At 45.7% G+C, this 26217-nt stretch overlaps 1 protein-coding gene across 13 annotated transcripts in view; it reads left to right on the plus strand.

Moving 5' to 3' along the window:
* The window catches only part of RAP1GAP2 (RAP1 GTPase activating protein 2), a 214499-nt gene that overhangs the window by 160016 nt on the left and 28266 nt on the right, over window positions 1-26217 (plus strand). For all 13 annotated transcript variants that reach the window (XM_061143107.1, XM_061143110.1, XM_061143113.1 and 10 more), the window contains 7 exons: window positions 999-1102; window positions 8318-8396; window positions 9187-9240; window positions 12238-12321; window positions 17140-17240; window positions 19922-20051; window positions 22973-23128. In XM_061143107.1, the coding sequence (XP_060999090.1) occupies window positions 999-1102; window positions 8318-8396; window positions 9187-9240; window positions 12238-12321; window positions 17140-17240; window positions 19922-20051; window positions 22973-23128 (708 nt within the window). The remainder of the gene's footprint in view (window positions 1-998; window positions 1103-8317; window positions 8397-9186; window positions 9241-12237; window positions 12322-17139; window positions 17241-19921; window positions 20052-22972; window positions 23129-26217) is intronic.

The raw sequence follows: 26217 nt of genomic DNA on the forward strand, positions 1-26217 counted from the left end.
CATCACATATTTTAGACACATATTTTAGAAGGTGATGGAAAGGGTAGTGTTTGGAGGTGAAGGAGATTGGAAGAAAAAAAAAAAATGTTCTCACACTTTGGAAGTCTGTTTCTATCAAAATAGTACAAGTCTCTTGTGTCCTCATTCTAGCAAGTCCCCCTGGGTACTTGTACCAGATGATGTGCTGTGAACCTCTGATAGCTTAAAAGTGACGACTTTACATTTCTTTAAATATATTCTGCCCACCAGACTTGCCAGGTTCCGGAAGTCCCGAGGGCAGATTCCGGAAATCTCCAGCCTAAGGCAGCTTTTCTGTCTTAGGAGCTGTGTGTCAGCACCTCCTAGGGAATGTGTTAAAATGCAGACTCCAGGCCCCCACCCTGAGATGGCTGGTCCAGGATGGGCTCCCTGAGCGAGGGGGAGACCCACTGTTTAGAGAACCAACTGACTCCACCCTCCCAGCTTTATTCCTGCAAATAGTCTGAATTGGGGAGGGTTGCCCCTGGGAGCGAGGCAGTTCTTCATCTTGTGATGAAGAACTTGTGCTTTGGTCAAGACAGATGTGGAACCCTGGATCTTTCACTTATTAGTGGTATGGCCTTGGATAGTTAACGACTCTGAACGTGGTTTACCCATCTGTGAAATGGGCATGATGATGTTTTCTCATGCATAGAGTTGAAAGTCAGGATTAAAGAAGTGAAGGGATATTGGGCTTTTAGCCCAGTGCCTGGCAGGTCCTGGGACTCTGGGCAGTTGGAACCTGTTACTGTGACCCTTCTCCTCCTTCCCCTCGTCTACCCCTCCCCCCACCATCGACAGCAGAACTACAACATTAGCTTTTGTCTCTTGCTCGTTGCTGTGGGGCTTCTGACTCCTGGTGAAGGAGGTGATTTGGGGGAACATGTCTGGAGGGTGCCCTCCTGGTGAAGGAGGTGATTTGGGGGAACATGTCTGGGGGGTCCCCTCCATCCCTGTTAACACCTGATTTCTGTCTCTAGGATCATCTAAACTTCTACTGTACTGGCAGCAGCCTGGGAAACTTGCTCCTGTCCGTCAAGTGTGAGGAGGCCGAGGGCGTTGAGTACCTTCGGATCGTTCTCAGGTGGGGCTTCGGCGCTGCTGGAGGCCACGCCTCTAGTGGCCGGTACCGAGAAATACTGGTCTGACCAGTCTGGTCTGGGTGTGCTGGGGAAACAAACCTGACTGGAGTCTTGGGGCTACATGTGAGTTGCCAGGCGGGGAGACCGGGTGTTTGTGCCAGCTGGCTGACTGCAGGAGTCGGCGTGGTGTCTGGTCTCAAGGTCACCTAGACCGTACCCCCACCTGCTTCTCTTGTGGGGACTGGGACTCTGAGGAAGATGGTTCATCCTGCTGAGATACAGCTCCAGCCTGTCCTGGGAGGAGGTTTGCCAGAACACTGCCTCAGTGTGCATCCAGTCGTGGAAAATAGGTCCCAAAGCATCTCTGTGTACCTTGGGTTCCCCAGAAAGAAATGGTGGTAACAACCGGAGCACTGATTCACAGTCAGGCCAAGGACCTCTCTCCGGATTATGACCTTCTCAAGGGCAGAAACTGGAATTGGTTTCTGTTGGACTTACGTGTTTTTTAGAACGTCTTTAGCAATAATGACAGTGGGATGGTCCATGTTCTCTGCAGGCCTAGTGGTGAGAAACACAGAGGATTTTAATGTATCACACAAGTATTATTTTATTGATTTGCACAGGATGCTGTGGGAACACAGAGAGTCAGTCTTAAATCTCTCTGTCCCCGTTAGGCTGGTGGAGAAGTGGGGAAAATCAGCAATGGTGCTTAGCTGTGTGCTGTGAACCTGTCAAGCTCCCAGTCCATATTTGTGAATCTAATTGGAAGTCTTTGATGGTATTTGGAACAGAGCAATAACATATTTTCTCTGCCCAAGTTTTGAGATAAAAATGGGATGGAGAGTGACACCTAGCCTTGCAACGGGAAAGATAGGAGGAGGGGGGAGCTGGTACTAGGAAGTTGTCAGCACTCATCCAATTTGGATTTGCTCTTTCTTAAGAAAGGAACCAATTTTCTTTGCTGAGGTTCACCTGGCTAGAAATGATGTTTGTAAGGCAAGGAAGAGTCCATTAAATCGCTGGCACCAATATTCTGAGAGAGTAATACCTGGATCCCCATATCCTAATAGGATTTCAAGTTGGTGAACCTCTGTGAAGAAAATTACTTCCTTTCTTAATAAAAATCAGACCCAGATGGGGTAGCATTTCTGAGTTAAGAAGATAATTGAACACAAGCATCTAACCCTCTTTTTCTAATACCATATCCTATCTGAAATGCCACACCTGGACTCAAAGAGAGAGAAAGATGCTCGACACACAGCACATTTTGATGATTTTTTTATTCTTTGGTAATCTATGGGGCGATATTGAGAACTGACCTCAGTGCCTCTTCCTTAGAAAGCAGTGTAATGAGGGAATAGATAAAGGGAAAATTGCTCAGTCGTGTCTGACTCTGCCATCCCAGGTACTATACTGTCCATGGAATTCTCCAGGCCAGAATACTGGAGTGGGTAGATCGGGGATCTTCCCAACCCAGGGATTGAACCCAGGTTTCCCGCATGTTGGAGATAATTTTGTGCTGTTTAGAAGTAGGGGTGAGCCCTGGAACATTCAGGGGTCTTTCCACATGGAATGACTTTTGTTGTTTTGGGTCAACAGCGTTTGAAATCAATGCCTAGGGGAGTGATTTCCCTGGTGGTCCAGTGGCTAAGACTCTACCCTCCCAGTACAGGGGGCCTGGTCAGGGAACTATATCCCACATGCTGTAATTAAGATTTTGCATGCTGCAACTAAAAAAATCTTGCATACAACAAGATCGAAGATCCCTCATGCTGCAACTAAGACCAGGCACAGCCGAGTAAATAAATACTAAAAAAGAAATGCATAGGATTCTTTTTTTTTTTTTTTTAAATGCCCTGGGGAGTTAAGCTCAAATGTGGCTCTCCCAGTAGAAATCCAGTGAGTGGGGTGGCAGAGGGAAGCCATTCCCCAGCTAGGAAGTTGGGTAATCACAAAGTGTACCGAAAGCCAGATGTAAAAAAAATTGGCTCCATGGCCTAGTAACTTCACCAGGCACAAAGAAGAAATTATGCTGAGATGAAATTCCCCTGTGGCAGTGACTCCTACTCCAGCTTCTTCCTCATTCCCTGTCGGCTTCTGGATTATTTAATTGATGTCTTAGAGCAACCAGCTCTCCAGCTAAAATCTGAGGATTCTAACAACATCTGTGTGTGCTGCGAGAGTTGCCAAGGAGACTCTCCTTACAATTTGGAGATAAGTAACAAGCCTGAGTAGATGTCAGCTTTTTCAATGTGTGTGTGTGTTCAGTCGCTAAGTCATGTCCAACTCTTTTGTAACCACATGGACTGTCCACTAGAGTCCTCTGTCCATGGAATTTTCTAGGCAAGAATACTGGAGTGGGTTGCCATTTTCTACTCCAGGGGATCTTCCCGACCCAGGGATTGAACCTGTGTCTCTCGTGTCTCTTGCATTGGCAGGTGGATTCTTTACCACTGCGCCACCTGGGAAGCTCCACTTTTCTTAAGTTTGGATATAAAAAGAAGGAGAGCAAAAAAACAAAAAACAAAAACCCTAATAGTTTGGTGAAAGAAAAGATCCTGCATCTAAAAAAACATAACATTTAGAAGGTAGGAAAATATCCAAGCTTTGGAAAGGATTTATTATAGCAAGCCAAGTTAAATTCCGATATCCATTAACTTTGTATTTTCAGCAAACCTCTAGAAAAAATAAACTGTTTTAAAGACAAAAGATTAGGGACATCCCTGGCTGTCCAGTGGTTAAGACCTGGGGGTTGAACCCACATCTCTTGCATCTCTTGCATTGGCAGGCAGATTCTTAACCACTGCGCCACCAGAGAAGCCCATTGTGTTCAACCCATGCTATTATATTGGAAATTTCGTTTGAAGCAGGTGCTTTTCTAGGAGGGCATACGTGACTAAATTTAACATGAGGTGAAAAACCTGACCAGGTCAATAACAGTAATGGAATAAGTTGAAAAGTTCTCAAAGAATTCTCTCTCCAGAAGTTTTTAGATCTAGATGGTTTGCAGGTAGTTATTCAAAACTTGTAAAGAACAGATTTCATTTAGAACTTCATATATAAATAGGAATTTTTAAAGCTACCTAAAAATAGATTATGTATGAATGACAACCAGGCTGAGAGCAAGTTTCTTATCAGCCATGGGACAGTGGGGCAGTAGCTTTAAAATGGTGGAAGAAAAAAAAAAGAAAAAAATAAAAATAAAATGGTGGAAGAAAGCTGTTCAAACATTTAAAAAAATGAAGGGAATACATTATTCACAGAATCTAACTGAAAGAATCACTAAAGGGTATACTTCAGCTAGAAGAAAAGAAAAACCAAAAGAAAAGATGCAACTAAAAAGTAAGAAAAAATGGATAAACTATGTTGATAAATTTAATTACTGACTGGAGAAAAGAAGTAATTTTTTTAAAGAAAAAGTTCGTGAATTAAATTTATAAACAAATATAGGAAAGACAGTGGGAAGGAAAGAGTTCAGTAGCTCTTGTGTCTCCTTCCTTCCTCAGGAGAGAGATAGCAAGTAAGTTTAGAGTTTGTTGGAAAAATATAAATAGGTGTATTGGAAGTTATAGAAATACAATATCCCTCTTAAACTAGCAGAGGGATAAAGAGAATTTTAAAAAGTTTACCAAACTGAAGGCAGGGAAGGAGAAAAAAGAAAAAACACAGGGTTATTAAAAACACAAAGTGATAAAAACGATTCCAAGTATATTAGTAAGCACAAGTACAAATAGTCTATGAAAATATCGGGCTATCGGATTGAACTAAAATGCAGCTGTATTCTACTTATCAGAGTCATGTCTAAAGAAAAATGACATGGAAAGATTTAAAATGAAGAAATAGAAAAAGGTATTCTGGAAAAATACGAGCTAAGAAATCTGGCGTAGCAATAGTACTGTTGGAAAAAAATAGAATTTCAAGGAAAATGCATCAGTAGAGATAAAAGGAGCACTCTTGTAAGTTGGGAATCCTTCCCTACTCCTGATTTTCTTGCTTTGGGTAGCACTCCTGGCTCTCTCCACCCTCTTGGTAGGTACATTTGCAGTAGGAACTTGATGTAGGTAGCTGCGTCCTTTTCCCTCTTGAAGCTCTCTGCCCTCGAGGCACTCCCTCTGCTCCCTGTATTGTGGTCTCACCTGAGGACACCCCAGGAGAGGAGGTATGTCCCTGCCCCGGACTGCCTGTGACTGCTGGATAACTCTGGGCTTTAGTTTAAACATCCGTTTCACCTTCACGCTAAGCTACTGTGCTTCCTCTCCATCTTTATCAGTACCACAGGAGTTATTTTCATTTCCAACTGCCTCACTTTTTTTTTTGGCCATGCCGTGTGGTGTTTGGGATCTTAGTTCTCTAAGACCCAAGTCCTCTGCAGTGGGAGTGCGGAGTCTTAACCACTGAACCACCAGCGAAGTCCCCAGCTGCCTTACTTTTCTTTTCTTTTTCTGATTTTGTTCATAACTTGGGCCAGGAAAGCTGCTCTTTCCTGGACCCCTCAGAGGCCTTAGTCTACATGATGATCAAAAGAACAGTCCACCTGGAAAGTCTAACAGTCATGAACTTGTACTTAGTACTCTTGAGTTTAAAGAGGCAACTGCTGATAGGAATGTGAGTAGACAAATCCTCAGCTGCAGTGGGAGATTTCAGGAATGCCTCTTAGATACCGATGGACCAAGCAGACATAAAAATTGTGAGGATATAGATTTGAACAACACAGTTAACAAATTTGATCCTCTAACATACATTCCTGATACATTCCTGAACTCAACAAAAGAAAAAAAGACATTCTTTTTCAAGCTCACATGGACATGAAGAAACAGTCCATGAATCAAGTTAGCAAATTTCAAATATAAATGTCTCATATGGGCGCTTCTCTTGTGGCTCAGCTGGTAAAGAATCTGCCTGTGATGCGGGAGATGTAGGTTCGATCCCTGGATTGGGAATATCTCCTAGAGAAGGGAAAGGCTACCCACTCCAGTATTCTGGCCTGGAGAATTCCATAGACTGTATAGACGATGAGGTTGCAAAGAGTTGGACATAACTGAGTGACTTTCTAACTAATGTAATATGTTATATTCCCAGAATATACAAAAATTAAATTAGAAGTCAGCAATTAAAATGCTGAAAGATAAAACTCATACATTTGGAATGGTAAAAAAAAAAACCAACAAAAAAACCCCAAAGAAAACCCTCTTAAATAACTCATGTGCTGAAGGGGAAATCACAAAAGAACTGACAAAATATTTAGAACTAAGTGACAGTGGAAATACCACCTATCAATGTGTGGGATGCAGCCAAAGTGGTACTTAGGGAGAGATGTATAGTTTTAAATGCATTTGTAAAAAAGAAGAAAGATTCAGTGTGTAAGCATGCAAGTTGAGATGTTAGAAAAAGTATGTTGTTGTTCAGTTGCTAAGTTGTATCCCACTCTTTGCGATCCCATCGACTGCAGCATGCCAGGTTCCCCTATCCTCCACTATCTATAGAGTCGGTGATGCTATCTAACTATTTCATCCTCTGCCTCCCCCTTCTCCTTTTGCCTTCAATCTTTCCCAGCATCAGGGTCTTTCCCAATGAGTCAGCTCTTGGCATCAGGTGCCCAAAATATTGGAGCTTTAGCTTCAGCATCAGTCCCTCCAATGAAAATTCAGAGTTGACTTCCTTTAGGATTGACTGGTTTGATCTCTTTGCTGTCCAAGAGACTCTCAAGAGTCATCTCCAGCACCACAATTTGAAAGCATCAGTTATATGGCGCTCAGCCTTCTTTATGGTCCAACTCTCACATCCATACATGACTACTGGAAAAAAACAACCATAGCTTTGACTGTACAGACCTTTGTCAGCAAAGTGTTGTCTCTGCTTTTTAATACACTACTTAGGTTTGTCATAGCTTTAGGCAAAGCAGAAACCAAAGAAAATAGAAGGAAAGAAAAAAGGCAAGCATAAGCTAGTGAAGTAGAAAGCAAAAAAAAAAAAAAAAAAAAGAATAGAAATAGTAAACAAATTAAAAGCTATCTCTTTGAAAAGATTAATAAACTAACCCCCCAGCAAGGGCTGATAATGAAAACAGAAAAGATACCAACAGATGCTATTTCTGCAATGAAGGAAGGGATACAACTACAAATAGAAATGAAGTCTTAAGAGAACACCAAAAACAACTTTATATTAATGCATTTGATGGATAATTTTATAAAATAAAACATAAATTACCAATGAGGAGTAGAAAACCTTAACATTCACCGTTAAAGAACCTAACTGGGAGCCAACAGTATCCTCCAAATGAAAAACAGCAGGCCCAGAGATTTCACAGACAGATTTTAGCAAACCTTTAAGGGACAGAAAATCCCTATGATATACAAACTATCTCAAGGGATGAGATGCTTCCTAGCAAGTTTTTGAGGCTTGATATTAAACCTTGACAAGGGAAGTACAAGAAAATAAAATAGGCCAGTGTTGCTACTGAACATAGGTATGAAACTGTAAATGAAATATCAACCAGTTAAATTCAGGAGGATATGAAAAAAATAATACAGCATAAGCAAGTGAAGTTTTACCCAGGAAATGAAAAGATAGCTCAACAGAAATGTAATCCACCAGGTTAACAGATTAAAAACCATATGATGATCTCAGCAGATGCAGAAAAGCATTCGGTAGAATTCAACACTTTCATAATGTGCTGAATGAATCAGGGGAATGGGCTAAATTTAGAATCTTATGGTGAATCTCTTTATAAAGCAACTCGCATCCCATTTATATTTTGAGTAAGTCCAGATTTTCAAATATTAGGTTTTCTTTTCTTAAAGGTTTAATTGCATGTCAGACCCGAATATATCCAGTAGCTCTGCCCACTTCTTCTGGAGAACACAAAAAACCCACCAAGAAGCAAAAAAATAATGTTGAATTTGAAGGTGACTATTTGCATTTCCTGTGTTTCAGTTGCAGTCAGCTGTATCCAGCAGGTTGTTTGAGTATCCATTTCCTGTGGGGTCCCTAAGTAGGATTCTGTTTTCCCATTTAAGTCGGGGGCACCCAGTGCCTGGGTCGGGTGACATGAGGCAGGTCTGACCCAGGGGTGACTTGAATCAAGCCCCTGCTTTGTGGCCTGTCATAACCTCAGCCACCTTCCTCATTGACTCCATTTCTGTGGACTCTCCTTTCTCATCTTCATCCATCTCGTGAAAGGTGATCTTCACCCCTTCTCATCTTTTGGACGTGTGTAGGTCCAAAGTGAAGACGGTGCATGAGCGGATTCCCTTGGCCGGACTGAGCAAGTTGCCCAGTGTCCCTCAGATTGCAAAGGTAAAAGCTGGCACCAAGAGGAGGTGGCTTCCTCTTTTAGGTCGGATCTTGGGGGGCGCAGGCTTGTCCTGGGTGGGCTCTGCCTTTGGGAAGGAGGAACCACTGTCCTCTTGGACCCTTGACTGCATGCATGGGGTGGGGGAGCTGTTGGTGGATACCCCAAAATCCCTACCCCAAAATCCCTGCTCCATCTCATCCTTGCTGCTGAGGCTGCTCAGGGAACAGGCTGCTCTTACCCCAGGTTCTTACCCCAAGTTCACAGCTAGTTCAGGAGACCAGAGAAATGGAGAGACAGGCCTGGGTATAAAGAGTAGGGTAGGGCTTCAGAGGAGGATGGAGGGGAGGGGGCAGCTGGGAGCCTTCACAGCAGAGGATGGTTGGGGTTGAGGGATGGTCAGGCTGTTGATCCAGACAGAGGAGCCCCTCAGGTAAGGAACCATCAGTGGGTGGAGGGGCCCAGGTCCTTTCTCTGGGATACTGGGAACTGAGTCAGAAAAGTGGGGCAGGAAGGATGATCAGCTGCATTGGGTTGGACCCACACTCTGGGAGTGGGAAGGCCAGGCAGAACGGTGCTGGATACCTTTGGTGGCCTCACTTCAGTGGGAAACCCCAGGAAGGACCCTAGACTTTCCTGACCACACACGAGTGACCAGCAGTGCCCAGCATCTGACCCCAGACCCCCGGGCCCTGCAGGTCATGGCCTCATGCTCTTTCTCTTGGTGGGCAGGGCAGCCCAGGTGCACTCCGTGGACGCGGCCCCTGAGCTGTGCGTTTCTCTCTCTCCGCTCAGGCTTTCTGTGACGACGCAGTGGGGCTGAAATTCAACCCTGTCCTGTACCCCAAGGTGAGGACCGTCCCCTTCCCCCTGACTCAGGCTGCTGCTGCTTGCTTGGATTTGCATGCCTGTGGCTCCGTGGGAAGTTCTCTGCATCTTGGGGATTTTTGTGGGGTCTCCATGACAAACCGCTGTGTCTTCCCCTCTCCCTGCCCACCCCTTCATGAACTGATCTGCTGGAGACCTATCCTCAGCCACGCCTGGGTCTCCGGCCCCCATCGATTGGTCCCCAGTTTTGTGGAGACAGCAGATGGGCAACAGTTTCTCCGTCTCACCCTGATTGAACCTCCCCAAGGCGGGTGCTGGGCTGGGGAGTGATTCTGCCTCTAGGTGGGGGGCTGCTGCAGACCTGGTCAGCCATGAGCATGGAGCTGGGGAGCAAGCAGAAGGCAGAACCCCACTAAGAAATACAAGGCCAGACCTCGGCTCCCTGTTGCTGACGTTACTGCAGTTCTGAGGCCTCACAAGCTAGGCCTCTTCCACCGGGCTCTCGTTAATCGACTCGGCTGGTCCTCTGTTAACAGCTTCTTTAGGATTGGCCTGATCTTGACCCCAGTTCTGATATGGGGGTGTGGGTGGGGAGAAAAGCAGTACTAATAAAACGAACTCATAAGCCCACTCAAGAACAACTCGGCGTGAAAGGACCTAAATCATGCATGGACAGTGAATTGCTTTAAATCGGTCACAGGGGGATTTCCTTGGTAGTCCAGTGGTTAAGACTTCAAGTTCCCAATGCAGGGGGCGTGGGTTTGATCCGTGGTTGGGGAACTAAGATCTCGCATGCTGTACAGTGCTGCCAAAAAGTAAAAATACAATTTTTTTTTAAAATGAAAAAAAAAAAAAAAATTGGCTATAGGAAGAGACCCAGGGCATTGGCTACTGTTTTGCACGCCTGCAGGGTGTAGGCAGAGATCGTGCAAGCTGGTTGGTGTTCCCAAGCGTACACTGTGGGCCAGCTGAGGCTGGCTGGGGCTGGTCAGTCCATTTCTTGAGTCCCGGTTCTGACAACCAGGAACCAGGAGGTGAAACGTGTGGTGGGGGTGTGTTTGAAGAGGGACCCTGTCCTGGCTGGAACACCCCAAACCCCTAGAACCAACACCTCAGATCTTCACGATTGTGCTGGACACACTATTTGTCCCCATGCGGTGGCAGAGTTAATGGCAGAATCTTCTCCCATGTGGAGAATGTGCCAGAATCCTTCTCCTCTAAGACAGCTCTTTCACTGCATCCGAGCATCCAAGGCACTTCCCAGTAAAATGCTGCGCTCCATCGAACATTTTCTATCACTCAGACTGCCCTCCCCTTTGTAATTAAAGCTGAATTACTGAGGTTTAACCAAACATCAAAACCCCATCATAAAGTCCTAACTTAACTACAAATTTGGCAATTTTTGTTGTCAAATCATAGCCACCGATGACTCTCATTTTTGTAGTGGTCTCTCTGTAGCTTGTAAAGCCTCCGGCTCTGGGAATAATGGAAGAGCAGCTGTATTTTCATGTTTTCTAGATTGGAAGGATTGCTTCGTCCGGCTGGGATGTTCATCTGGCTGAGATGTGTGCATGTTTTTACAGTTCATAGAGTTTAGAATGTTCCTTGGAGGGTGTCCATGGCTCAGTGCCTCTTCCTGGGCAGGGCAACTGCTCCGAGCCTTTGACTCATCCCAGGCGGGAGTCGGGGGGCGCCCTCTGGGGTCGGGCAGTGCTGATCTTCCAGGTGAAGCTGAGACGTGTCCATTTTATCAGGCAGCTGAGAGCCACAGAGAGAGATGTCAGGGGTGACAGCTGACGTGGGTCACGTACTTGTGCCAACAAGTCATGCCTGGTTTGTTCTTCCCGTAGCATCTCATGTGGTCCAGTCCTTCCTTTTTATTGCAGAGAACAGCCACCAAGTCTTCTCTTTCCTAACAATCTGGTCCAGCTCTGATCTTTCTAGCGGGTTTACCTAGATGTTGATGATGATCGCCACTGTGTGCTCTGTACTTCATATGCCCCATTTCTCTGAATCTTCACAGTCACATGTCTTCATTGAACAGATGAGGAAACTGAAGCCCGAGGAAGTTAAGTGGTTTAATCAAAGCTGCACAGGTAAAAGCAGTGGACTGAAAATTAGAGATTAGTGTTTCTGACCAACTCTTTGAAACACAAGAGACAATTAGATGGAACCAATGGTCCTGATTTTTGTTTGTTTTTTTCTTTGCTTATTGAATTAGGGTATGTTCCTCCTTAGAGATCTCTCATTTTATGGATAAGGGGGATTGAAGTCTGGACAGGAGCAGCGCCTTGCTCAAAATCACTCTGCTGGACTTCCCTGGTGGTCCAGTGATTAAGAATCTGCCTGCTAATGCAGGGGACATGGGTTCGATCCCTATTCGATCCCTGATGCAGGAAGATCCCATGTGCTGCAGAGCAGCTAAGCTTGTGTGCCACAACTACTAAAGACTGCGTTCTCTGGAGCCCATGCTTCGCAACAAGAGAAACCGCTGCAATGAGAAGCCCATGCACCGCAATTAAGAGTAGCTCCACTTGCCTCACATAGAGAAAGCCCGTGCACAGCAGTGAAGATCCAGCGCAGCCAAAAAAAAAAAAAAAAGTCACACTGCTGATGAGAGGTGAAATTGGAGCTAGCATCATCCTTGATGACTATGGTTTTGGAGTCCCAGCTTCACTTTTCACTCCCCAGATAAAAACACTGGGGTCAAGGCAGTTCCTTGTGTCCTGCTGGACTATCTGTGTGCATAGGCATTGGCTGAGAGATCTAGATGGAAATGGAATGGGTGACCCAGAGGTTTCATCACTGGGGGAAGCCCAGGGGCTGGAAGCTGGCTGAGACCTTCGGAGCTGCATCCTGACTGTGTCCTTGACTTCATCTCTTCTCTTCCTCCATGTGTGGACATCTCATATCAACTGGGGCCCGTCCTCCACTGAAATGGGTACTTCCCCTTCCACTTGCCTCCTCACTCTGCCTCCAGGTTAATAATCTGATTTCTTTTATTCCCACGTTTTCCAGGCCTCCCAAATGATTGTGGCCTACGACGAGCATGACGTCAACAACACATTCAAATTCGGGGTCATTTACCAGAAAGCCAGGCAGGTAAGCATCACGAATCCACACTGCTCACTTGAGCCTGTGCTTTCTCCCTGGGGACGCTTGTTTTTCCGTTTCCCACACACAAGAGCGCCTGGATTAGGTTCTTAAATATTGTGAGTACAACCATCCTGTCCAGATAAGAATTAGACTGGAGGTGGCAGAGTCTTTAAGGTAGGCTGCTGCTCTCAAAAAGGCTTGCATATCCTTGAAACAGCGATATAATTTTTCATTCAGTGAATTCTAGTTTTTGCTGGCTTACTTCTGCTTGTGTTTAACAATGGTCTGTTGGTCACGGGAAAAATCAGACGGGGTGGAGGGGAATGGCTTAGTGAAGGCTGCTTTCTTTCTGCCCACCACTCTCCTCGCTGGGAATTCGCTTGTGCTCCCCAGATGTGAGTAGTGTCCTGGCATCGCGTGTGTGCTCTCTGCCCAGGTCTGTGTTCATTGATGTCATGCTGGTGGCCTCCAATAAGCCATGATGAAAGTGTTCACACCATGGAAATGGGCAAACACCAGAGCTGCTGTTTTTTTCTCTCTTTGGAGAGCAAGTTGTTAAAATTTTTCCAGCACACCCTGTTCATCCTTCTCTGTCTCTTGGGGTGCTTCATGTGCTGCTTTGGAGTCAGTTGACAGGAACGGTGTTTCTCAAAGTGTGTTCCGTGAGACCCTAGTTGACCAGAATGGTGTTTCTCAAAGTATGTTCCATGAGTCCGGAGAGGTACTCTATGAACAAATGAGTTCCGGGTGGAGTGATCAGTTGTGTGGGAACATTTTAAAGGTTCTGAGAACCCTCAAAGTAGATAACTCTTTATAACTTTGTTGAACTCAGTATTTCCCATACTCATTTGACCACAAACTTCCCATCTTTCCTACCATGAACATTTATTAACATCCTGAGAAGTGGTCGGCTGAACATACCACTATTTCCTCATCTGTGTTGTATGGGAGAAGGTTCCACATCCATTTCATCTTCGTATCATCCAAGAGCCTAGCACAGTGACTTTATAGAAATACACTCAATTTTTTGTTATCTGAATGAATGAATGAATAAAATTTTGGCCTTCCTGATGGTAGGTCAATAGTATTTTTCAGTATTACCTCTGTCATCTCTTTTACGTGACAACATCTTTCTTGGCTGGGTGATAGCTGACTTCCTTGTCTGAAGATATTAGACCACAAGAGGCATGTGTTTGCTTAAAAACTCTAATTAATGAAGGCTTGAAGAGCTGAAAGACCAACACAGATGAATCTTATAATGTAAGGGAATTATTCAAGTAGCTGCTCTAATTATTTTCACATATTACATTTTTATTTCGTACAGCTCTGATAATACAGTCCTACTAATTAAAGTTCTTTGCTTGTGAAATTTACCAAAGCAGATCTCATAAGGTGATTACAGCCCAATGTTCCAGCAAAATTATAATTACTGAACATTAACCATCCACCTCAGAAAAGGAATCTGAGGGAGTCTGCATGTTGTTTATGTACCTGACATAACTGAGGCAAGGAGTGGGTGCAAGGACAGATAAAAGTCTCTTCCTAAAAAACATGGATTGTTGTTTTGCAAACCTACAATAGGAGGAATTAAGATGAACATTTGCTGTGAAAGCCCTATGCTGGCCCTAGGATATAAATAAGCCCCATCTGACTCTGTTTGTAAGGCATTTTGCTAAGCACTGTGGAGGATACAGCAGTGACTCGGAACCCCTCCCTGAATGCATGATCAAGCTCAAGGCCAATACAAAAATAAAGACAGTAATCCCAGACAGAGTTAAATCCTGGAGAGAGGTACACACCCCAGAACGTAAGCTAGATTGTCTTTTTTTCAGGAGAAGAGGTACATTGTCTGGAAGTGGTTATTCTACTGAACCCTAGCTTCCTGACCTGAGGCAGACAGCATATTGGGCTAGAGTTGTGATAGATCAGGCATTGGGAAACATTTTCTAGAAAGGGCCAGACAGTAAGTATTTTAGACTTCTCTGACCATACTGTTTGTGTTGCAACTATTCAACCCTACCTTTGTAGTACAGAAGGAGCCACAGACAATATTAAATGAATTGGCCTGGCTGTGTTCCAGTAAAACTTTATTTATAAAACAGGCAGCAGGCCAGACTCGGCACTCCGGGACATAGTCTGCTGGCCCCTGCTAGAGAGCATTGTTTCTCCAACTTTAGACATTTACAAACCATATCCAAGATCATATCATTCTACTCTTCTGTTTTTTTAAATTGAACCTATACTGTACTTCCCAGGTGTCTCAGTAGTAAAGAATTCTCCTACCAGTGCGGGAGACATGGGTTCAATCCCTGGGTCGGGAAGATCCCCTGGAGAAGGAACCCGCTCCAATATTCTTGCCTTTGAAATCCCATGGACAGAGGAGCCTGGTGGGCTACAGTCCATGGGTTCACAAAAGAGCTGGACATGACTTAGCAACTAAACAACAAAAACAACAATCACAGTCTGTGTAACAATTCACCCACCGAGGGGCAGACAGCTGGGTTGTTTTCAGTTTGGGGCTATGATGAATAAAGCCACTGTGAACATTTGTATACAGTTTTTTATGTGAGCAGAAGTTTTCATTTCTCTGGGATAAATATTTAGGAAGACAATTGCCTGGGTGTGTGGTGATTATATGTTTAGTTTTATAAGAAACTACCAAGCTGTTTCCTAGCATGGTTGTTCCATTTTCCATTCCTCCCAGCAATGTGTGAGTGATCCGTTTTCATTACATCCTTGCCAGCATTTGGTGCTGTTACTGTTTTTCATTTTAGCCATTCCAGTAGATGTGTGGTGAGATCTCATTGTGGTTTTTAATTTGCACCTCTCTAATGGCTAGCGATGGGGCTTCCCTGACAGCTCAATGGGTAAGGAATCTACCTGCAGTGCTGGAGACACGGGTTTGATCTCTGGGTCAGGAAGATTCCCCTGGAGGGGGAAATGGCAACTGACTCCAGTATTCTTGCCTGGGAGGTCCCATGGACAGAGGAGCCTGGCAAGCTACAGTCTGTGGGGTCGCAAAGAGTTGGACACAGTGAGACACTAAGCACATGCACAAGCACAATGGCCAATAACAGTGAGCATCTCTTCTCACCTGAACATCATATTTGCCATCTGTAGATCCTCTTGAGTGAAATGACTGTTCATGTCCTTTGACCATTTCCTAATAGGATTTTTTTCTACTGTTGAGTTTAAAATTTTTAAATAACAGCGTTATTGAGGTATAACTGACATACCATACAATTCACAACAGCATGTGACTTACATCTCAATAAAGTGCACAGTTCAGTGGTTTGTAGTATATTCACAGAATTGTGCAATTATTACCACTAACTACAGAAAAGTTTCATCACCCCTAAAAGAAACTCCATACCTAATAGTCACTCCTATCATCCCCATTCTCTGTAGCTCCTGTCAGCCACATATCTATTTCTACTATTTCTGTGGATTTGTTGGATATTTCATATAAATGGAATCATAATATGTGGCCTTTGATGTCTAGTTCTTTTACTTAGCATGATGCTTTCAAGGTTCATTCATATTGTGCAAAGAATCAGTACTTTGTTCATTTTTTATGGTTGAATTATATTCCATCATATGGATATACCACATTTTAGCTTCCCTGGTGGCTCAGATGGTAAAGACTCTGTAATGCAGAGAGACACGGGTTTGATCCCTGGGTTGGGAAGATCCCCCTGGAGAAGGGAATGCCTACCCACTCTAGCATTCTTGCCTGGAGAATCCCATGGACAGAGGAGCCTGGAAGGCTACAGTCCATGGGGTCGAGAAGAATCAAACACAACTGAGTGACTGTCACTTTCACCACGTTTTGTTTATCTGTTTATCAGTTGATGGACATTTTGGTTGTTTCCACCCTGGGAGTATTATGAATAATACTATTAATAACATTTGTATATAAGCTTTTTTTGGTATGAACTGTTGTTTTTATGTCAGTTGGGTATATTCTTAGGAGTGGAATTGCTGGTCATATGGTAACCCCATGTTTAGCTTTTTGAGTAACTGCCAGACTATTTTCCAAAGAAATGGCACCATTTTACATTTCCACCTGTAGTGTATGAGGGTTTTGATTTTTCCATACCCTCACCAACACTTCTTGTTGTCTTTCTTTTTGATTATAGTGTGAAGTGCTGTCTCACTGTGGTTTTGATTACTATTGAGTTTTGAGAGTCCTTTATATATTTCCGATACAAATCCTTTGTCAGAAGTCCTATTATGAATTTTTCAGTTTTGGATTGGTTTATGGTATCAAGTCTAAGAACTCTTTCCTTCAGGTTTGTCCTTTTATTTTTTTCCTTGAGACTCAATTTATTTTCTGTACCTACTACACAGTGTTGTTGTAAAGACACCATGGTGAAAGCATTTTGTAAATTCTCAAGTACTTTAAAAAGTCATGTATTAATATTATCATATAGTATGCAATGAGAGCATGGCTAACTAGATTAGAAGTTATATATCCATAGGCTTGGGAAAATGTATTATCCATTAAACTTTGCAAGCTTTTAAAAAAATCAAGATATCTGAATACTGGTCATGCCTTTTTCTTTTTAAAGTGATCAGTGAGCAGTAGCTCTTGTTCAAATAGAAATCTTCATTAATAGCCCCCCAAAATCCAGCTCTGTTCAGTGAGCCCCATTAGCCCTTTCTCCTGAGCATGACAGAGCCACTGGGTGGTGACTGTGCGGAATGGGGAAAGGAAGAAAGGGACCAGGTATCCGGACAACCACATTCCCTCCCTTGGTGGCACCAATAAGTCTTTTTTTTTTTTTTCCTGAACTCTTATCCCTGATTCTGTTTCTCTTTCAGACCCTGGAGGAGGAACTGTTTGGGAACAATGAAGAGAGCCCAGCTTTCAAGGAGTTCTTGGAACTGCTAGGGGACACAATCACGCTGCAGGACTTCAAAGGGTGAGTTTTAGCCAAGTGATGGTTCTGTCCCCATTGATGAAGCCCTAGAGGAAGAGTGAGAGCCAACAGCTGCATTTCAGCAGGGAGGGGGCATGTGAGAGTTAAAAACACACACAAGGAACATGGGGTTACTTTTCAGTAAGTGCTCAGCATTCATTGATTGCATCTCTGAGGAATTTGTGGTACAGGTGGTAGTGGCGGTTTAGTCACTAAGTCGTGTCCGACTCTTGCGACCCCATGGAGCCCCCCAGGCTCCTCTGTCCATGGGATTCTCCAGGCAAGAATACTGGAGTGGGTTGCCATTTCCTTCTCCATGTGGTACAGGGGATAATCCCGAATGGCAGATGACCTGAATCAAGGCATTGACTTTTGCCCTTGGGATGCATGATGAAATCGTTCCACTTGAGATTTGCCTTCCTAATTACAGTTGGCTCAAACTGAGAGTTAAATGAATCCACCTTCCATTCCAGAAGAGCAGGTCATTCACCTGCTAGGCATTCTGGAAAGAGAGTCCTGTGTAGTTTGGTGTTGGGGTGGGGGTGAGTGACTGTTTTAGATAATACACAAAAAAATTGGGTAATAGAGTTGGTGCAAATACCATAATCCTTCTGGCAGGAATCTGTGCAACAGCCTGTGGTTCTGTAAGTGGACAGAGAGAATATTGGGACGGTTGCTTTGAAAACTCAGCCCTTTATTTCCTTTGACAAAGGCAACCCTTGGGGATGGCCTGCAGACCTGGCCAACCTATTCTTTGCTTTGTGGCTGGAGCACAACTAAACCCTCAGATTTCTCCACCTTAACAGCCACCTTAACGGGATTTCTGAACGTGTGAATGCACGTAGCCCCGTGCCTGGCGTGGCATAGGTATTCAGTAATCACTTACTTCTTCTGCTCCCTTCTCTCATTTTCCTTCTCCTTTCACCTTTTCCCCTCTTCCTCTCCCTTCAAGGTCATCACTGCTGTCTAGAGTCAGTCACACATGGGTCAAAATCTCATCCCTGCCGCTTATTAGCTCTGTGACTTTGAACAAGAGGTTAAGAGGACCTAAGCTCTGCAAACCTCAGTTTCCTTGTCTATAAAAAGGGAGATTAAAAAAAAAAAAAAAAAGGAGATAAAGATAGCACTGACCCTACAAGCTTGTTGAAGAATTAATATGTATGATGCACAGGAAGCACTTAAGCCAGTTTCATGCACATAGTAAGCACTGGATGTCATTATTATTGTTCTTATTATACCACTTACCATTGGCTCTAAGATGCCATCCTTACAAGATATATCCTGGGACTACCCTGCTGGTCCAGTGGTTAAGATTCTGAACTTTCACTCCAGGGGGCAAGGGTTGGGGAACTAAGATTCTGTATGTTGCAGGGAAAGTGAAAGTCGCTCAGTCGTGTCCGACTCTTTGCGACCCCATGGACTATACAGTCAATGGAATTCTCTAGGCTAGAATACTGGAGTGGGTAACCTTTCCCTTCTCCAGGGGATCTTCCCAACCCAGAGATCGAACCCAGGTCTCCCACATTGCAGGTGGATTCCTTACCAGCTGAGCCACAAGGGAAGCCCTTGTGCTTCAGAGAGGCTGCACAGAGTGGCCCCCCAAATAAATAAAACATCAAAAATAAAATACAGGATATATCTTGATTTCAGAGATATTAAAATGTAAAAAAATGTTACATCTTGCAGTTGATGAGATAAAGTACTCAAAGGACCCTGGATACACAAAGGATACACAAAGGCTCAAACCACAAAGGACTCTGGAGATCATATAACCCTATCCCTTTATTTTCTGAGGCCTGGAGAGATTAAGTGATGTGCCCAGTGGCGTGTGCTGACTTCGTGACAGAAGCTGGTCTAGAACCTGTGGAGCTCCTAGCTCCCAGCCTCCTGTGCTTTCCTCCATGTGGGGCTGAGCACACTTCTGGCTTGAATTGCAGTGTTTGGGGGTTGGGGAGGACTTGATGTCCAGGGTCTATTTTATTTCATTTTAAAGGAACCTGTATCCCACTCTGCTTGCTAACGGATATGATCACGACCTGCAGCCATGCTTCTATAAAGGAAGAAGGTGCAACTCCTAGAAGTCCACCCAGTTCCTTAGTATTTTTCTTTCCTGCCTGTGAGGAGGTGGCCAGAGAAGGGAGCTCCTGGGATACCTCCCAGCTGGGTGTTGCCATGGCGGGGGAGGGGAAATCTCCACTTCTGGGACTGAGTGGGTAGAAGTCAGGCATCTGGCCCCTCTTCTTGCTGACTCCGGATACTCTCGGGGGGCGTCGGGACTCACCACCATCAGGATGCCCGACTGCCCTGGCTCAGGGCTGCGGACCTGCCCTTGCAGAGAGAAGGGCTTATGCCCAGGCTTGGGGGCCCCTAGTAGCTGGGGCGGCATTTGTCTGAAACTGTGGCTGGATCTCCGTCTTCCCATGATGTGGAAGGGAGATGGCCGAGGCTTGGAATGGAGGGTCTGCCTTTGTCTTTTAAATAATAATTTATGGTTGGAACACCAGGGCTCATCTGCTCAGATGAGGGTTATCTGCTTTCCCCACATGGTAATCTCTCTACCCTCCGCTCTTCCATGTCTTCCCATTCATTCTCCTGCCCCTATGTCCTTAGGGAAGGTTGTGCCAAGTCGCCCACTTCCCTTTTCTCTCTCTCTCCCTGCCGCCCCCTGCCTGTTTCCGTGACAGTTTCCGAGGAGGCCTGGACGTGACCCACGGACAGACGGGGGTGGAATCAGTGTACACGATATTCCGGGACAGGGAGATCATGTTCCATGTCTCCACAAAGCTGCCGTTTACCGAGGGAGACACCCAGCAGGTAACCGTGTTCAGGATGGCCTTGGGAGCCCGGGGCGTGCGAAGTGAAAACCTGGATTCAGGCTGGTGTCCCCCAGGGCCCGAGGCCCCTTTTCCCATTTTCATAATCTAGAGGCCTGTCTGTTCAACTTTGTTCCTCTTATCAAAACCTGTCCTACTGCACTGTCACACTGAGGCCGCAGGTCATCAGCCTGGGTGGGAGGCGGGACAGAGTTCTTGGGTACCCCTGATGGGGAAATAGTAGTTAAAAGACTGTTTCCCAGGTGATAGGGGCAGAGTTGGGAGCAGAGCCCAGGTGCCCTGATCGTGGAGAGTGGTGATGAAAGGGTACATGATGGGGTCTGCACATGGCAGCTTGAAGCCAGCTCTGCCACCTTAGGGCTTTGTGACTCTGGGCAAGCTGGTAACCCTGTGGTCTCATTCATCTCATCTGTAAAACGGGGGTTATACCACGAATGTCAGAGGGTAGTGGTGGAGATCACGTAGGGTTCCGATTGTAGGGCTCAGTACAATGCCTGGCTTGTGGCAGACTTCCTACCTCGCAGCTGTTCACTGCCCACCCTTCTGGCCCAGAGATGTAATGCTGGTTGTTGCACGAGACACCCCCTCACCCCCTACAGCTTTCCTAATCACACAGCCTCACCTCTCAGTGCGCCTGCCGTGGGCAGGAATCCAGCCTTCTGCTTGACTGGAAAACCCTGGATGAGACTGCTTTCCCCCTCATTTGCGGCACAGACAGTTGCATGTCCTCAGGGAGGACCTGGCCTTTTTTTTTTCTTCTTTTTTTAGTTTTGTTACTTTATTTATTTTTTATTATTCTTTTTCCAGGTTGTGATTTATTGATTTTTTTTTAAAGAAATGTTCTTTGACAAGCAGCATTTTTAAATTTAATGATGTGTAGCTTTGAATTTACTCCTTTAAATTTTTAATGCATTTTTGGTATCTTGTCTAAGAAATATTTGCCTTTTCTCAAGTCGTAAAGGTATTCTCCCAGTTTTTGTAAAAAGTTATTTTTAATGGGAGGATAGTTGCTTTACAATGTTGTTAGTTTCTGCTGCACAACGACATGAATCAGCCGTAAGTATACATGTAACCCCTCTCCCTTGGGCCTCCCTCCCACCTCCCACTCTCCATCCCCCCGTCTAGGTCATCACAGGGCACCGAGCTGAGCTCCCGGGGCAGGACAGTGGCTTCCTGCTAGTTATCTATGTTATACATGAGGTTGTATGTATATGTCAGTGCTACTCTCTCCATTTGTCCCCCCATCTCCTTCCCTTGCTAGGTCCACAAGTCCATTCTCTACAGCTGCATCTCTATTCCTGCCCTGCAAATAGTTTTTTTTTTTTTTTTTAAAGAGGAGTTGTTTTGTTGGTGAAATAGTCATTTTATTTATTTATTTACTTATTTTGGCCGTGCTCTGCGGCATGCAGGGTCTTAGTTCCCTGACCAGGGATGGAACCCGGGCCCTTGGCAGGGAGAGCCCAGAGTCCTAACCACTGGACTGCCAGGGAATTTCCAACCTACCTTTCTTCCTCATTGAGCCCTGAAACCAGTAGCTGATCCCTGCTGTGGCCCCGTTGGCCCCGTCCCACCCTTTGTACCATTTTAGTCTCTAGGAAGATAAGGAAGGAACTTGGGCCTTTCACCAAACTCGGACTCTTGTTTCTGAGCAGGGAACCCAGGAGGGAGCACAGATGTAATATTATAAACATAGTGCCTGGCTTCTTAGGAAAAAAGGAAATTGGCAAAGGAGACAGTGATTTGGCTCTAAAATAACTACTGAATGTTCCAGAAACAAATAGGAGCAGGATTCCTTTTGTATCCAAAGTAGGTTTTTGCTCAATGTTTTACCTTCAGCTCTGTTCCTTCACGGCCCCCCTCACCCCCTGCCCAGCCTAAGACTGAGGGCTGTTCTCTGCCTGTCTCAGTGTCTCCTCTGCTAAGTGGGACGTGCACAGAGCTTGACTCTCAGCAAGGACTGAGTAGATATTAATTTTTCATCAGAAGAAATAGGATGATGTGTGTGGAATACGTGAGATGATTTGTAAAAGTGCCTGGCACAGGGCTCAGTATACAGCAGGTGCTCAGTAAGTGGGAAACTCAATGGGAAACATAGTTTGCATGCAGTAGGTGCTTAATAAAGGAACAAAGCTAGATAAGTACCTAGCCGGGATTTGGTATACAGGAGGGCCTCAACATTTGAAATCATGCATGTGAACAGCCCAGTGTGGTTCCTGGCACACAGTAGGTGCTTGGTGATTGAGATCTCCTGTGACAGCACCTGGCAGAACCTGGGATCCTAAGTCGGGGTCAGATTTTTCTCTCCCCCATGACCGCCACCAAGCCAGGTTGCCCATATTTCTCTAAGCCTGGTTCTTCTCCCTTCTGGCCCCTCCTTCCCGCTCATCCACATTTCCATTAAGTGCGCCCTTCTCTCCCAATCTCCTCTTCCAGGAAGTCTTCTTAGATTACCATTAGGCCTCTGACTTTGCCCCCTTCCCTGCCCCCATAGTATCAGGCACTTTGTGGGTAGTGACTGATTTAGCAATTGCTAAATCGCTTTGTTAGTGGCTTTGTTAATGTTCTCAGGTGGCTCCACCAGTGTTTGTGTTCCTCCCAGGTCAATTGTGAGCTCTCCGAGGGCAAAACCCAGCCTCACTTTTTAACCATTTTCCCTGAGTCCTGAGTCAGAGCTCACTCTACATGCTGTAGAGCTTGGTCCTGACAACTTAGACATTTTTCTCATTTTTTTCCTTTTTAGTGGCTTCTAAAGATTGAAAGAAAAAGCTCCCTGGAGAGAGAGGTCTCTGTGTTCCAGGGTTTATGTATAAAGATAGAATAATGAAGAATTTCCTATATAGACCTGTTCTGTTTTCAGGATGTTCCTAACTGGCTTAGAATAATGGAAATCTTTTTGTTTAGCTCCAGAGAAAGAGACACATCGGGAATGACATTGTGGCCATCATCTTCCAAGAAGAAAACACACCGTTTGTCCCCGACATGATTGCCTCCAACTTCTTACACGCCTACATTGTTGTGCAGGCCGAGAACCCGGGCACAGAGCCCCCAACCTACAAGGTGAGGAGAAAGTTGCATTGGAGGAAGGACATAGAATGAGTAATATCGAGGAACACCAGGGCTCCGTGGCTCCTCAGACCATTCTCCAAAAATGTGATAGATTTCCCATGAATTCTTGGGTTTTTGGGATTTGGGAGCGAGACTCTCAGAGAGCGCCTTCTGAAGTCACCTCATCCATCTTGCTGCCCCTGGGCTTCCCAACCTCCAAGGCTCCCAACCTTCAAGGGTTGAAGAGCTCCCTGTGTCCCTACCTGGAATCTGGTAATGCCGTTTCCTAGAGCAGGGAAGAGCCAGAGAAAAGTGAAAGAGCAAAAGGGGGGAGGACTGTCAGGAAAGGGGAGAGGAAGGAGGGTGGCATCAAACAAAGGGAAGGAAGAAAAAGGAGAGGTGTTCATGGTGAGAAGGGTGGAGAGCAGGGGACCTGGTAGACCCTGGCCCCTGGGCGGGCCCTCTGACTTAGCCGTTCTGGGCAAATGATCTCGATTTGAAGACTCACAGGGGGCCGGGGTTGTGAGCCCCTGGGTCTAAGCCTCCTGACGCCTTGACTCAGAATCCTCGGGGATGTAGCTGAGCCTCAGCTGCCCTCACTTTGCCCCCTCCTGATGGTTGTGTTGCTAAACCTCTCCTTCGCTTCTCCATGAGGACTTGAGTTCAACGCCCTGGGTAACAGTTTCTCTATATCACGGTGGTGTTGGGATGCCTGGGATCCTAGGGAGACAGACTGAGGCAGAGTTTTTAACGTGGATGTTCGACAGTCTTTGAACTCCTTGTAGATAAGGACAAAATGTCAAGTTCACATGCTTCTTTGTGTTTTCTGGGGAGAGAGGCCATAGCTCAAATTCTCAGAGAGCTCCTTGCTTCCCGTTAGGAATCACTGTTGTAAGGGAGAGGGAAAAGGAGCCTGGGAAAAGGGAACCGTAGGCCTGAAATGTTTCCTGTACATTTATTTATATGTATTCTGGGTTGCACTGGGTCTTTGTTGCTGAGCTCCAGCTTTCTCCAGTTGTGGCGAGCAGGGGCTCCTCTCTGTTGCAATATGCGGGCTTCTCGTTGCAGTGGCTGCTCTTGTGGAGGAGCACGGCCTGTGGGGCGGGAGGACTTCAGTACCCGTGGCACACAGGCTCAGCAGTTGCGGCTTGTGGACTCTAGAGCACAGGCTCAGAAGTGGTGCATGGGCTTGGTTGCTCTGCCACATGTGGAATCTTCCCCGACTAAGGATCGAACCCACCTCCCCTGCTTGGCAGGCGGATTCTTATCCACTCTGTTACCAGAGAGGTCTCTGTTCTCTCTATAGGAGCTGAGGCCAGTGCTGGTCTCTGGGGTTCCTGAGGCCATAGCACTTCATAGCCATCTTTACACAGTATCAATTTTGCCTGAATATTTTGGGAAAGAAAAATGCTGTTATATAATCATGTTATATAATTTTTATACTAGTACAAACCCAAGAGTATTAAGTACAAAATTCACATCAGCTTTAAAGCCAAATAGGAGGCTTCAGAATAAAACAAAGCTTCCCCCCTAACTCTCTTGTTGAGAAGAGCTGATTCCTTTACATGCCCACGTTCATCCTCTTCTGGCGTTGAGCAGTTTTAGCTGAAAAGTTAGAGAAGCCATGGTTTGAGTGTTTCCTTGAAGGCCTTGACGGACATGGGTGTCACTTCAAACAGCGGCTTGATTAACTTGTCGGTGGAAGTAAGTGTTCTCGTTCACTGCCTGCTGTCTGTGGGCACTTGGAAGTGACATAAAAAATCAGTTTCAGGGAAGGAACAGAAGAGGCTGTGAGTGCAGTTCAACAATCGGGACACTCAGACAGCCACCTGGGTCTTCTAATAGCCAGTGGAGGCCAAGAAGGAGCCTCAGAGATGTGTGATAGGAGGGCTCCCAGGCCCTGCTAATCAGTCGTTATATGTACATATGGCTCGGCTGCTGGCTGAATGAAGCCTCTTGTGGATGTTTTGTATCTGCTTTTAGTTCCTGATAGGAAATGGGGTTCCGCTAACTGCCTCTTCAATTTCCAAGAGCTTTAGCAGAATGGGAAAATAGAAGAGAGAAAAAAAATCAAAGATCCAGGGAAGTACCGCCCCACCTCCAGTGGTGATGCTGGAAGTCTTTATAAACCAAGTCTCCCCAGCCACAGTCTCTGGTCCAGGGAAATGCACTGTCCTCAGGGAGAGGGTGAGAACCAGAGCTCATAAGGAGAGGGGGCTGCCCATGGAATGTGGGACCTCGGGCTCCACCTGCCAGACAGAACTGAAGCCAGAAGGCAAGACCTGTGAGTGGGGGCTGGGTCCGGGGAGGGAGCGGGGCAGGGAGGAAGATTAGCCTTTCAAAGTGTTCCCCAAATCTTGTCTATCCATGCCCCCAGCAGAACTCCAGTGATGGGCAGACTGAGGACGACATGGTTAGATCCTTCAGGGGGTCCAAATGTCACCCCTGCAGGCCTAAGGGCTATGGCAAAGGAGGGTGAGATTTTCCTGGGGGCTGAGCAAGTGCCCCAGGGGCCCCCGCTGGGGAGGACAAACAACAGGAAAGAAGAGGAAGGGGTGAAGGACAGAGGTGGAAATATGCAAGAAAGGTCCCCAGACTGAGAAGCTCTGAAATCCGGGGTTTGGTCCTGGCCCTGCCTCTGACTGCTGTGTGACCCTGGGTCGTTCCTTCCCTCTCTGGGTCTCTGTTGCCTTCTGTGTGAAATGAGGAAGTTGGAGTAGGAAATCTCAGATCCTTTTAGTTCTGACATGCTGAGCTGGGGAAGTAGGGGGAGTTGAGAAAGACGGGCGTGTATGTGTGGATTAAGAAGTGGTTTGGGGGAACTCTGTAGTATTTCAGGTGTCCTTTATTAGGTGCAGGTCAGCATGGAAAATAATAAAAGCTTCATGTGAAGACTGGGCATCTGATCTTGCCGGACATGTGCTTGGCCCCCGAGAGCAGTCTTCTTGAGTTCTCCCAAGCCAGGAAGGCTTCCATTAGTCCTGTTTCACAGGGGGGCAGATTGAAGCTGAGAGCCTATGTCTCATAAGGCCTGAGGCCACTGAGCCTGGAATAGTGGAGCTGGAGTCCTGTCCCTGTCTGACTGTGGTCTTCGTCCCAGA

Source organism: Dama dama, chromosome 5 (genome assembly GCF_033118175.1).
Source record: "Dama dama isolate Ldn47 chromosome 5, ASM3311817v1, whole genome shotgun sequence".
NCBI classification, from domain to species: domain Eukaryota; kingdom Metazoa; phylum Chordata; class Mammalia; order Artiodactyla; family Cervidae; genus Dama; species Dama dama.